Consider the following 13,768-nt stretch of genomic DNA (forward strand, 5'->3'; position numbering starts at 1 on the left):
AAACATCTCTACATAAATGAATTTAATTAAGCTATGAACTTCTAACACTTTTGTCTGATGTGAACATATCTCTAGTTTATTAAGGGAAACCTGATGTGCTTTCCAGGCATTCATTTTCCAACTAATTATTTCCAGAAACATATTATTCCACAGAGCAAGGTACCAGAACTTTATAAATATTCGATTAAATACGAAATCCCATGGAGTCAATTATCAGTCTGTGTGAATGACCTCTTAGAGTTATGTAAAGTGAGAAATCTAATTTATTTTTGTAACATAACCCAGAAATTTTCCCCCGCCTGTTGTTCTGTTATCTGTCTTATTCAGCTTTTCCCTCGCCTTCTTTATTTTATTTTATTTTTTTACCAGTTCTTTAACATTTATTTGTTAAAATATATTCCGTCTGTATTCATCCTCCATGGGTACTTGTTTAAACTTGTGTCCTCTGCTTTTACTTATACCATCTTTCCCTTTACTGTGTATGGGACATGGTTTCTCACCTACTCATGTGCCATTAAAGATGCAGTATTAACAAATTGGCTTTTATAAAAGTGTCAGTATTTGCATTTATCTTGAAAACTTTAAGGCAGCCTTACAAATAAGTACTAAAACTGGACTAGCCCATAAAAATTGTTTGCTCTACTCACCTGGCATAGATGGCTAAATGTTTGGTGTGCTCACCAGGTTATTTGCTCGTAACTAATAGTTCTTTGTAAAGAAGAAATAAGGACTTGCTTTTCTCCCACAATATGGGAACACTGTTATGCTCATATTCAGATTGGTTGCGGAGGGCAGCAGTGTGGGGCAGAGCTCTCCATCTAGTCCATTTTTCTTCTGCCTTAGGACTGAGAATGATTCATGCACTGCTCCCTGCCTCAGTGTCTTTGTTTTTATAAACCCATCCTTTTCCACCTGTTTTAGCTCCCTGAGTTTGCTGTCAGTAAAAATGGATGATTGCTGCTCTTGACGACAGTTGCTGTATACACCTGGAAACCACTGCATCTCTACTGGCCTGTTCCTATGTAATCTTTGCATAATGTTATCCTTCTCTCTCTTCCATATCCCTATCACCAACCCTATAGAGTCGGGATATAAGCCCAGAAGAGATAGATTTAAAGAATGAACCTTGGTATAAATTCTTTTCGGAATTGGAGTTTGGGAAACCGGTAAGTTTAATAGCTTCAGTGGTTATAGACACCTTTGAAAATAATGCTGTCGATGCATTGTTGCTGCTAAAGAATCAGATCTAATTTGAAGGGATTCAGGAAGTGGCGAACAGCCGTGTCGGTTGTCACGTGTGGGATTGTCTGTTCTCATACAACTTGTGAGCTTTTCATTACTTCACCAAGAAAGGACAGTGAGCTCTGGCAGTACTTTTTGCCAGAAAATCCAAGAGAGACACAACTAAATCATTGCTTGTCTTAGGACCTCCCACCACTAGCAACAAATATCACATGCCTGTGGATGGCATAATGTCAGCCATTGGTTCAGTTCCTTGAGCAATGTCTTTATGACATACTGAAGACAAGCAGGAAAATGCATAACACTCTAAAAAGACCAGCATTGTCACTGCTTTAAGTAGAATTCTTAAAAGCACAAATGCAAGGGAAGTGCCAGAGCAGGCCAAATAGGGCCTCTCTGTGCAGATGTGATCCACACATGCAACCTCATTTCAGGTGACTTTTAGAGAATGATCTCTACGAGGTAGGATATTTCTCAAAATTTGAAATAGGAGTTGGGAATTCTAACAAATTTAGTATTCAGCCTAATAATATTCTGCAGCTTCCCTGTGATGTGTCTGAACTGGCTTTGGTACAAATTGATTTTTGGCACTTAAAGGAGGATTGTCTTAGTCCTCACCCAAAAGGGTATCAAACAGAAGGGAAAATTGAGCTCATTATTTCAGTGGAAATGACTGGAAACTGACTTTAAAACTCTAATTACTTTAAATCTTAATTATTACAGCTGCAAAAAATTTACAGGTAGAGGGGCTACATATATACAAATAAAACATTTTACTAGATGTTTTTTCTATGAGACTATAAACATCGAGACTTTAAGCAGTGAGACTTAAATCACTGTGGTTTGGAATGATAATTTGCAGACAGGAATTAATTTTATAGTTCAGTTAAATGTTACATTCCATGGTGTATATTTTTCATTAAGACAAAGACAAATTAAGCTGGTGCTCTGGAATTATTAAACTGATTTAGTAATGCTGAGCTTTGTTTCAAAGTTAAGGCATCTTCTGTATTAGGTGCAGTCATTCCTCCCACCTTAGACACTGTCTCTTAATAGCGGCTGAGCGGTCCTGGATGAACAGCGCCACCTAGCGACCAATGGAGAGGGGAGCGTCCAACCCAAAGTGTGCACCATGTCCTCGCCCTTTCCCAAAGCTTTGATGCACACCTCACTTCTCTTTTCTCTCCCTTTTTATTCTGCTGTCCACCACTCAATGAAGTCTACTTAATGTAGTCTTTTCCACATGCAAATATTTAACAGTATCCTAACCCTTTCCTTTTTTTCTTTTTCTTAAAACCTGCTCAGTTACTTCACAGAAAAACTTTTCGATATATGTAGTTCGTCCCTTCTACCCCCACAAAAGACCATGATTGGTATATATAATAATAATGACATACTTCTTCAGGGAAATCAAAAGCTATTAGCTTTAAATTATTTATAATAAAGAATCTGTGCCATTGATTTTTGAAATCCCGTTTAGAATCCACACATTTCTAGCCATCTTCTCATTGACCAAATAACTAAATTAGTTTTATTTTAAATACTAGCTTTTAGGAACTGTTATGAAACAGGTTTTCCTAACGAATTGCGATTGGTTTGTTTTACTAAATGTCATTCCAAATCATTTTATTTTTGTTAGAAATAGACAGCATTTTAGTCCCAGCATATGTTAAATAGGGTTTGTGAAGACTTTAGTAAATAAACACTGTTTCCACTGGAAACTGTGGCCTGAGCACCACACAGCCAAACTAAATAAATGTTGAGAACACAGTCCATTTGTATATTGGGACCGTCCTGTAATTTGTATCCCCGCCCTATTGTTCTAACTGCCTCTGAATTATTTAAAGAGATACTCTTCCAAACTCATTTTTTCTAAAGCCATGAGTGTTCCTCGTATCGACCTTAGAGTCCTCCTTAAATGTGCAGGTCGTTTAGAGTAATAAAAGATAATTGTACACCTGAAACTTACTGGATTTCATTAACCAATGTCACCATAATAATTTTTTTAAAGTAATAAAAGATAATATGTTTGAAGACTTACCAAAATAATCAGTACCCAGATCCTGAGGAAAACTGCTTAAAGATGAACGATAATTGTTAATAGCACGCACTCGACAAATTGTAGAATATACATATGCAGAGATCACATTACTGACCTGTTGCTGTCAGTAATGAATGCACCTTGAAATCAGATTACTTTTCATTGCAAACTCATTACAAGGAGGCCGGGTGTCAGCTTTTTCTTCTTTCTCCCTCTAATTTCTACAGAAATTTGATGTGATTTCTATAAGCTCAAGGCAGAATGTCACTATGTAAACTAATTTGAATGCTTCCGTAGTTGGTTATAATGAAATACACATAAGACTCCAGGGGCTTTTAATGATCTCATCTCCTCAGAGGTCACTGTATAAGAAATTTCAAGTCTCAGAAGGCAGAACAAGAAGGTCTACTTGGTGGGAGAGAGGTTCCAGAGTTAGAAGTGGCTTTGGCGTCCAGATGTCCTACCCTCGGAACCCCTCCCTCATTAAACTTTCAGCAGTTCTCCTGGCAGGTTTCTGTTTTCGGAATGCAGCTCTAATTCTAACTTGAAGAGTTAAAGGAGAAAACAAAAATAACCTTATAGCCTGCCGTTTAAATTCAAAGCGTAGACTTCGTTTTCTAAGGGAGAGGGCAGGTATGCCTCTACCACTAGCAGTCTATCAAAGTCTACTTAAACAGTAGGAGGAGATTTTAAAAATTGTCTCATTATACAATGCAAAATTTAACACCCATTTTGTACAGAGATTTTATTGCCATAAACCACAGAAAGCACATTTAGTTCAGTATACCCTCCATGGGCTGAATCTCCAAATTCACACATTTATTAACACGTAATGAATTTTATGGCAGAGAAGATTGCTTCAAAAAGGTAGAATCTCAGTGTCAATCACAGTTTGAAAGGAACGGTTAGGAATTTTAAAATTTCTATTTTGGTTCAAATGGGTGTTGATGCTTTTTTTCTTTTTTTTTTTCCTTTGTGTCTTCTTTTAAGTTTTCAATATTTGGACTCCAACAATGATTTACTCTTGAGACGTAGAAACAAAGCTCCCAGTTAGCGTACGGTCCCGTTGCTTTAGCTCACCTTTCTGTGTTGATACAGTTCTCCTAGTGTGCCCCCTCTTTGTTTGAGCCAGTCTCCATGTTTGTCTTTATGTCTTTATGCTCATTTCTTCATTTCCTCCTCTGCTTCCCGTCAGCCTCCCAAAAAGATATGGGATTATACTCCTGGAGACTGCTCTATCCTTCCTAGAGAGGATAGAAAGGTAATTCCGTGCCTCCTCCGTGGGCTGTGTGTGTGCTCTCTAGCCTGGCTAGTGTGAGTGTGTTGTGGGGTTTTTCTTTTCTTTTCTTTTCTTAAATCATTTTTTTTTCTTTTTAACCTTCAACTTTTTTTTTTTTTTTTTTTGGCTTGGTGATAAACTGTTTAACAAAGTCTCTAAGACTTATAATTAATGGTTAGAGGGTATTATTTTTTTTTTTTTAAAGCAATGATTTATTCTTCTGACATATAGTATTTGTCACAGTCACCATATTCTGAAAAGAGAGAAAATAGATGTTTCCTTAAAGGTAGGTTTTTGTGGTATTTGTAGTTCTCTTTAGCCAATAGAATAGAGTTTTGGAGCTCTGATTACTTCAGGATTTATATTTTTCTATGCCTAATGTTGCTTTCTCTGTTCTCATGGCTTTAACTAATTTCCAGTGAGCTCTCGTGTTTTAATCATGCCATCTCTGCCTTATTAAAATATAACACTAAAAAAATTTATTTTTCAAACTTAACCTTCCATTCTCTCTGCCTTTCCTCTAAACTAAAACATTCTTTCCCATCTTTTCTTTCTTGAACCAGACTAATCTAGAAAAAGATCTCAACCTCTGCCAAACAGAGTTAGAGGCAGATTTAGAAAAAATGGAGACGCTTAATAAAGCACCCAGTGCAAACCTGTCACAGGTATTTTCTGAGTTTTTCTCATGCTGTCAGTTCCTTTTCAAACTGTCTTGTTTTTTTCTTTGTTCTATGGTTTTTGATGTAGTTGAGGTGATGAATGATTATGCTGGTTATTTTTAAGCTGCATGGCTTTCTGACTCCTGATTTAGATTCCCTTTTTTCCCCAACTTAATTTTCGCTTGGATTCTTTTTGAGCTTGGCATCTTCCTTAAAGGGGGGTTTTCAAATATGTACCGGATGGCTGGTGATTTTAACAGCTCCCCCCTTTCTTTATCATTCTCTTCCTTTGCTTTCAGGGGGTGACGCTTTTAACTTCCCTTCCTTTGCCGTGGTATGCCTTCTCTGTATTTTCAGGGACCAATTTTTTTTCGGCAGTGTGTCATTTTTTGCAGCCCTGGAAGATACCAACCTCATAGGTCATTTTCAAAAGCATAGCAGCGTGATTTGAGTGCCTCTTAATGTGTATAGCACTATCAGAGTAGTATTTGTAATTTGAAAGCTCAGAAAGTTCTCAAGAAAATATTCGCTCTAGAGGCAAGAAGCCCAGCCACAAACAAGCATTTGAAACTCAACGGCACTGATATTTTTTAAATGTGGTTTATTCAAAGATAGATTGGAAAGAGAGTCCAAGGTAAATGGATTCCCAAGGGGACAAAAAATACCCAGTGTTTTGAGAACTGCTCCCAGGGCTCTCTGACAAAACGAGAGAGACTCTTACAAGGAAAGGAGATCGTTGCAGAAAATAAAAGAGTGAGGATACTGCTGAAGAGGCTGGGAAGGTCCACAGACTATGGCAGGAAAGGTGGAAAATGCCAACGAATCGTCTTATACATAAGCAGAACTGAGACAGGGAATGTCAGACCACCAGCATGAGTGACTTGGATGCCAAAGTCATGTGAGTGCCAGAGATTCAACCCGGGGGAGGGATAAAGAAAGCAGGGGGTTATGGCAGTAGCCAGTGGAAAAGAGGGGTGTGGAGCTAGAATGAGAGAGTCAGAAGGAACTGCAAGCAGATCAGGGGAGTTGGGGTTCAGGAATCCAGAGTCTATGGAGGATGAGGAAGCCAGCAGGGGCCAGTGGTCAGGCCTAGACCCTGTCAGAACTTGGAGGAGGCATGAAACGTGAGCCGTAGGACACATGATTGAAGCATAGAGGTGATGGATGGGAAAGGGGTTGTTTCCAACGGGGGTGGAGCCTGGAACTAGCTGTACTCACTGCGAGATCAAAGGTGTGAGCTAGTTCTAGGGTGACAGCTGTTGCTACAGGTAAGTTCTAAAGTGAGCTGAGGCAGAATGGGAGCACTGAGATTACAGGTCACCCAAGAAGGAATCGGGGGCACTGTTTTAAGCAGTCTGAAATAGTGAGTGATTCTGTACCATGTGAGGATGGGAGGCAGCTAGCTATAGAACAACTGAACTAACTGCCACCCCTCTGAGGGCCCACATGGTTTCCGGTACCTAGATCTCTGCCCAGAGCAGGGTGGGCACAAAGAAGTGTCTGATTCATAAGTCACCTTCTCATTGGTTTAGGTACCTGTTGCCCATTAGTCCCTAAATGTGTGAGACATGCTGAGGGAGGTTCTAAGTCAGCACCAAAAAATGGACATTGCCTTCAGGAACATGATGATTTAGTCACACTCGTGAAATAAAAGATCTCCAACAGGACACAGCAGTGTCTGCTAAGTGCTAAATGAATGGTTTGGGCTCTATGTGCCAGGAGAGAGAGATCTCATGGAAAATCGGGGGAGTTAGCTGAGCTCTTAAAGGACGGATGGGGCTTCGGAACATGGCGAAAGTAGGGGCAGCCATTTGAGGCAGGGTAAAGAGCATAGAAGTAAACATGTTTTAGATGTATTCAAGGAATAAAGTGGAACTCGGCTATAATAGAAAGTTTGGGGTGGTCATAGGGGGAGGTAGGTTTGGGAAAGAGAATCGACCCCAGATTGTAGAAGCTCAGAAAATGTGGTTAAGAAAATGATTGATTTTGCTCTCAAACCAATGATTTAATTCAGGAAGTGTTTTTCAAAGGTTCGTGCCATCACTCTAAGAGGCCGAATTGAAGGGAAATTCTCCAGGTGGAGGTCGAGAGGGCAAGAAGTCTACTGCGTGGTCCAGACGTGCAGTGGTGGTGAAAACCCATACTGTGCAGTGGCACCAGCATGAAGGGAGGGGTCGGTCGATGTGAGAGGTCATAGAGGAAATTGCAGTGGGACATTGTAACTAATCAGTGTGAAGAACAAAGAATTGGGGAATGGGATGGAGACAACTCTAGAGTTTTGGCCAGACATCTAGAAGAATGGGGACATCAGCATGCCACATAAAGATGGGGAGAAAAAGATGGGTAAGAGAAAGGAGTTGATTTTAGATAATTTACTTTTGAGGTATTAGTTGGGGATCACATAGGGAATATCCAAGAGACAGTTGGAAATGTAAGACTAGGGCTCGTGAGAGTGGCAGGGACTTACAAAGTCAACCGGAGTCACTCGAACAGAAGTGATGATGCCTTGGGAGCAGATGAAGACATCCTACCTGGTGGTAGGTGAAAGACTGAAGGGAGAATCACGTTGACAGAATGAGAGCCCAACAACTATGCCTTGGGATATTGGATGACACGGAACAAGAAGACAAGCGGGGAGGGTCAGAGAAAAACGAAAAACCAGTTCTGAGAGGAGAAAAAGTGCATGGTGGAGCGAGAGGAGAGGCGTGAGGATGACCCGGTGCCCCAGAGAGGTCCCCAAAATAGACTGACGGAAAGGTTCGATAACCAAGAGGTTTCTAAAAACTTGCTAGGAGGTTGCTAGGTGAGCAGTGAATGGGGGCTGGAGTATGTGGGGAGGAATCAGGATCCCTCGGGTCGGTACATCACAGATCAGAAATGTGATCATGGAAGAAGGTAGGATGTGGAATGTTCCCAGAGGACTCAGCAGGGTCCTGCAAAAATTTTCCAAGATGGAGACCAGGGCTTTGTCCACAGAGGTGGGTGAAGGCCGAGAATGGGACAAATGCCCAAGGCAGGAAGTCCAAGGAGAGAGGCTGGGCCGAGAGACCAGTGCAGGCAAAGGGCTGGGAGGATGTTTGTGGAGGTGAAAGGGATGCCTTCTCTGGGGAGTAATGGGGGGCTAGAGGGTGCAGGGTGTTCATCCTGGGGCAGAGGTGCCCTCGGAAACGGACGGACCCTGCTGGTGGAGGGTGGATGTTTCAGTAGGCCGAGGGCCGAGGGCCGAGGGCCGGGTGGCTAAGCCCTGACGAAGGCTGCTCACTCCCTTTCTCTTTCACAATCTCCTTCCTTTTCTTTCTCCTGGTATTTCTCCTCCTCTTCTTTCCTCAGATCTCTCTCCTCCAGATAGTTTGTTTTCTTCGAAATGGTCATTATTAAAGATAAGAGTATCTTTAAAAGTTAACTTTTTCTTTGATGTACGATATGATTTTTAAAAGCAAATATATTGAACTCTTTGCTTTTTTTTTTCCTCTCCAACAACAGAAACCCTAAGCTACACAATTTTGTGGCTTTTTCTCTGCATGTAGCTCAATTGTTTTCTTCCTTTGCATAGTGGCCTGTAATCTTATAAAATGTTCCCCAACTCAGGCTGAGATGAGCATTGATAGCTTTTGTGAAACTGCATTTTCCCCCTTTTCACACTTCTAAATCTGCAGGGGCAAACAAGTGATCTAAACAGTGTGGTCTTTTAAAATGCATTTTTGTACATTCTGTACCTAAAGTGTTGGGTGACCCTCTCTCTGGTTGTGGCATCTCGGGTGCATGAAGGAGCCTGTGGTGGCTTGGCAGGGGGTTTGGGGACTGGGGTAAGCTGGTGGGGGGTGTGCTGCCCACTTTGCTAGTGCATGTTGGCTAAATAGATAGCAGACCAATTTGCCCAATGGGCCTGCAACTGAAGGTATATGTAAGCCAAGAGACCATCTCCTGACCCACCCACAGAGCCTTGGCTGTACCCCTGGGAGGCAAAAGATCAGAGAGGAAGAGAACACCCACTTGTGCAGAAATCCTCCTCCCAAGGAAAGGGCACCATCCTCCACCAGCCCGAGACCTTTCCAGCCAGGCTCCCCAACACCCAGAGGTCCTTATCTAAATTAAGAAACGAGAGGGACTTCTCTCTTCTTCTCCTTTGCTTGAAACATCTGAATCAAAATAAATCATATACACTTTTTTTTTTTTGACATTTACAGAGCTCAGCAGTCAGCCCCACTCCGGAAATTTCTTCAGAGCCTCCTGGATAGTAAGTTGCCATTTTATTTATATGGCTTAATGTATGAAATGTCAAAAATGGAAAGAAGCTTGCGTTTTGGACTCGTGTGTTTTATTTGTGGCAGCCTATTGGCTTTGAATGATGTAGTTTGGTGATTCAACTCAATTCTAGTCTTCATTTTTTTCTTCTGTTTTCTTCTCTTCCAAATTAGTTTTGCGATGAGTCATCTTACCTTTGATAAGCTTTCCTCTGTGTTGGCATCTTTATCATTGGAATGTGAGTTTATTTCTGAGCTTAGAATCAAAGTTCACCTCATTAGCTGATTCTTGTGGGAAGGGCATGTGTGACTGCTTAAGGTGGGGGTGAGTCCTTGTCACAGGGAAAGATGATAAGGCCGAGAGGGGCTAACTTATCTGATTCTCAGAGATGTTGCTTTATTTCCCCATGCCCATTCTTAGGATTCTGCCTGGGTTATGCGTGCACACCTCACTCACTTCTTCATAGGGCGACCACCAGCCAGCCCCCTTTCTCCCTCCTGTAAACCATCCTGCGTCCTCTGCCAAATTATCTCAGCACTTTACCATTCCAGTTGAAAATGCTGCAGCGCTGCCCTCGCCCACACCAGCATACGTGGCAAATAGCAAGCATTTTAGCTGGTACAAGTAGGCCCTAACTGAGCCTTCCTATGCCCAATCTTATGTCAGTACCTCGTATGGCATTTCCTTCAGTTGCTGTAGACTTGAATTATGTTCTTATATTTTTATAATTACTAGTAAATTACAAGCTCCTTGAGGGCAAGGACTGCATCTCCGTGCCTGGTGCACCCAACAGATTTGAGAGCTTGTTCTGCTATAAATAGCTCATTTTTTCACCACCATATCAGTATCTTATTTGAAGTGTGACAAGAAGGAAAGGCACAACTGTTCCCTTTGAGTAAATCCACAGAAGCCTGACCTGGTCTGAATGCTGAGTTTATGGATTTGGGGGGGCAAATATTATAGTCACTTGGGCATTTTGCAAAAGTAGTTTCATTTGAGTCAGTTAGCTGGGATTTCGTATTTCACTGGAAAATTGGAAAATATCTTTATCTTTTTAGGGTAGTGACCAAATCTCTAGCTAAATCTATTCTGTTCATTTTTCTTCTTTAAATATATATATATTAATGATTATGATCAATATACCTTAGAGCATAAGGTAAAACTGAGAGTGTATTAAGACAGCAGCTAGAGAAAGAGTTTCCAGTCCTGAAAGACAGTTCCATCTTGGAGGAGGTTGGTTATAAAGTCTCTTGCACCCACTATAAGGTTAGGTCAGACCACCAATATGACAGAGAGGAGCCAAAGCTCAGATACAGCATCTGGGCTGCCCCACTTTCTCCCTCCACTCTGGGCTCTGGGGCTCACTCTCCTTTGCAGAACTAGTTGAACTGTGCCTTCCGCTCCAGAGATAACAAGTCACAGGTCCTCTAGGTCCCAGAGATGTGCTTTTTGAGATGAAGCCCACCAGGTGACCTTAGGCTACCTGCAGATAAACGGCTTCTTCAAGGCCACAGCTCCTAACAAACTCTCCTTGGTCCCTGAGGCCACCTGTTTGTCAAAGTGACCAACTTTGTCACTTTGACAGTCCTGACAGCCCAGTGTGTGACCGGACCAGATCGCTCCCTGCCCCTGCTGTTGTCAAGATTGCACAGTGTTCATCCTGCTGCCTCATCTCCCGGCTCTGCCTCCTCACCCCCATCTCCCAGAAATGCCCAGGACAAAAATGCTGCTTCCGGTGGCCAGCTGAGTGATTCCCTTAGCTCTAATGGATCTAAGGCACTATGCTAGGTATTATAATAAGAATGTGAGAAATAGTCCCTTAATAGTTTTGGGGACAACACACACACACACACACACACACACACACACACACACACACACACGAATAAATAGTAAATAAGAAGGCAAAGTGGCAAATGATCGAAGTAGACTATACTTCAATTAAAAGTATTCGGAAGAGAAAGCAGTGCTCATGGGCTGTCAGAGTTAGGTGTACAGGTCTTGAATGAAGTGATAACTTTAACAATTTATTGAGCATTTGCCATGTTCCATGTCCTATGCTTAGCATCTTATGTACTTAACCTCATTTGGTCCTCTCAGCATTCCAAGTTCAGGCGTTATTTTTAATCCCCATTTTACAGGTGGGGAAACAGGCATATAAAGGCAGTGTAATGTCCAAGGCTTCACGGCTGGCAGAGCTACAGCCAGGGTAGGAGCAGTGAAGTTCTAGGCCAGGGGACTGGTGTTGGCAGCAAACTCTGGTCTGCACCATACTGATTCAAAATCGGATACTAAATTAACAGAAAGTGTGTTATGATTTACTGTTTTTGAGTGATTAAAAAGACAATTTAAGCAACTATTCGTAATATTGTGTTAGCAGGTTTAAAGAGGACTAATGCAAACTGCTTAAAAGAGCAAATTGCTATCACTGTATATTTGTATATATAAAGATAGCTGATGGGTTAATTTACCAAACCCTCATACTTATATCATCAAAGTGGGTCTCCAAAGAACTCTGCTTTTCAACCCTCGCCTGGCTCTCGTGAAATACTTGGCAGTGATAGATGAGTTTTTTCCCTCTTGCTATTCTACTATTTGGGGATTTTTTTCAGTAATTCAGGCTTGGTGTTCTCCCAGTTTGTTCAAATGAGTAAGGTTTTCCCATATGTGGAATTGGTGAGGAGCCATCCTAAGTACAGGGCCTGGCACATAGGAAAATGCTCAATAAATGTTTGCTGAATAAGTGAATGCATCCATAAATCTTAATTAACTAGACTCCAACTCACTCAGCATCAAGGCAGGCAGCTTGTGGCTCAACCCAGGGACTGAAGAGGAGTCACAGATGGTCCAAGTTCAAAAACTTTGTGGTCAATGGAGAAGTGATGGTGTTGTGTTAAATCTGCTTTCCTATCTTGGACAGTCTGCAGTTTTAAATATTAATTTAGCTAATTACATATCACAATATTAAAAGAACCTGGGAAGAGAGAAGAAGAAATTCACCCATTGGCCCAGTATCCTAATACAATACTATCCTTCCTCTCTAAAAAAGATATATTTTTATAGTTGCGATCACAGTGCGTTCCAGTTTTGTATTTTATTTTCTGTAGAGTTATCAGATCTATAAATCAGCAGTGTAGACTACTAGTTCTTTTCATTATTGCTTAGCCTTTCAGCATTGATTAGCACTAATACATTCTTTGCCCAACCAAAGAACTTTACTCTATTTGGCCAGCAGGTGACACTCAAGAAGAAGCCGTTCTTTCCTAAGGGGTGGTACACCAGAGAAAACACCTTTTCCCCCTTAATCTAACTTAAGATCAAAACACAAGTTACCTCTCGTTACCTGAAGAACTATATGAAGTAGTAGAGACTTCCCAGGGCTTTAAAATGTGTCAGAAATCTGTGTCCACGTAGGCATTTAATTTTATAGAATCGTTTATTATGCTAATATTTATTGAACAACAGTGCTAGGCATAATTAATCAAATAAACTGCCTGCCCTCAAGGGAAAAAAAATCAGTGTAATGGGGAGACTGGCTTGTAAATAACAGTCAGAGTCGGTATGGTACATGCAGTGATGAGACTCAGGAGGGCGTCTGTTTTGTGGAGGAGGAAAGGAAGGCTTTATAGAGGAAAAACAGCAAATAAAAAGTGAAAAACAGTAACATTATAAATAGGAAAAGTAAATTTTTTCATCTGTACAAAAGGCTGTAAGATGAAACTGCCGTCTCCAGATTGGCTAGACCCCCTCCCCGCAGACAGTTTTTGTTTCTTCCTGAAAACATCAAATGGTTTTGAACAGTGAATTCTGTGAGGCTGGAATTTTTTTGTCTGTTTTGGTCCTTGTTGAATCTCCACCTGGGAGAGTGATTGACATGTAGTAGGTGCTTGATAAGTGCTTGTTGCATAAAAAAAAATGAGCAGTGGAATGACATGACGAGAACTTCTATAGAAATATCACTGACAGTGATTTGCAAAAATGGTTGGAGGGAGTAAGGGCTGAGACTAGGGGAGTGATGGTATACTTATTGCAGAGGTGTAGGTGAGCAGGTGGTGAGGTGGTGGGTGACCAGGCAGGTAATGAGCTGTATCATGGAAGGGAATATAAGTAGGACTTAGTGACTGATTAGGTTTGGGGAACAAGATGGAGAAGAGGGTTGATTCTGTGGGCTTCCTGGCCTGGGTGATGGGAGGTGGAGGACCAGATTCTGGGTTTGGTTTGAGATGTGACGGGTTTAAGATGCCTGAGGAACACCTAGGTGGGGCTGTCTAGAAGGCAGCTGAGTGTGTGTGTGTGTGGAGC

The 13,768-nt window shown here is 41.4% G+C and overlaps 1 protein-coding gene across 17 annotated transcripts in view; it reads left to right on the plus strand.

Annotated features, from left to right (window-relative positions):
* SORBS1 (sorbin and SH3 domain containing 1) overlaps positions 1 to 13,768 on the plus strand; it is a 211,496-nt gene that overhangs the window by 156,127 nt on the left and 41,601 nt on the right. For 8 of the 17 annotated variants that reach the window (XM_039871670.1, XM_039871669.1, XM_039871671.1 and 5 more), the window contains 2 exons: positions 1,083 to 1,166; positions 9,409 to 9,458. In XM_039871670.1, coding sequence (XP_039727604.1) covers positions 1,083 to 1,166; positions 9,409 to 9,458 — 134 coding nt within the window. Of the gene's footprint in view, positions 1 to 1,082; positions 1,167 to 4,478; positions 4,545 to 5,125; positions 5,228 to 9,408; positions 9,459 to 13,768 lie in introns of all 17 variants that reach the window. The other 9 variants (XM_039871673.1, XM_039871675.1, XM_039871677.1 and 6 more) reach the window with 2 other exon arrangements.

Source organism: Pteropus medius, unplaced genomic scaffold, assembly GCF_902729225.1.
Source record: "Pteropus medius unplaced genomic scaffold, Ma_sr-lr_union100, whole genome shotgun sequence".
NCBI lineage: Eukaryota > Metazoa > Chordata > Mammalia > Chiroptera > Pteropodidae > Pteropus > Pteropus medius.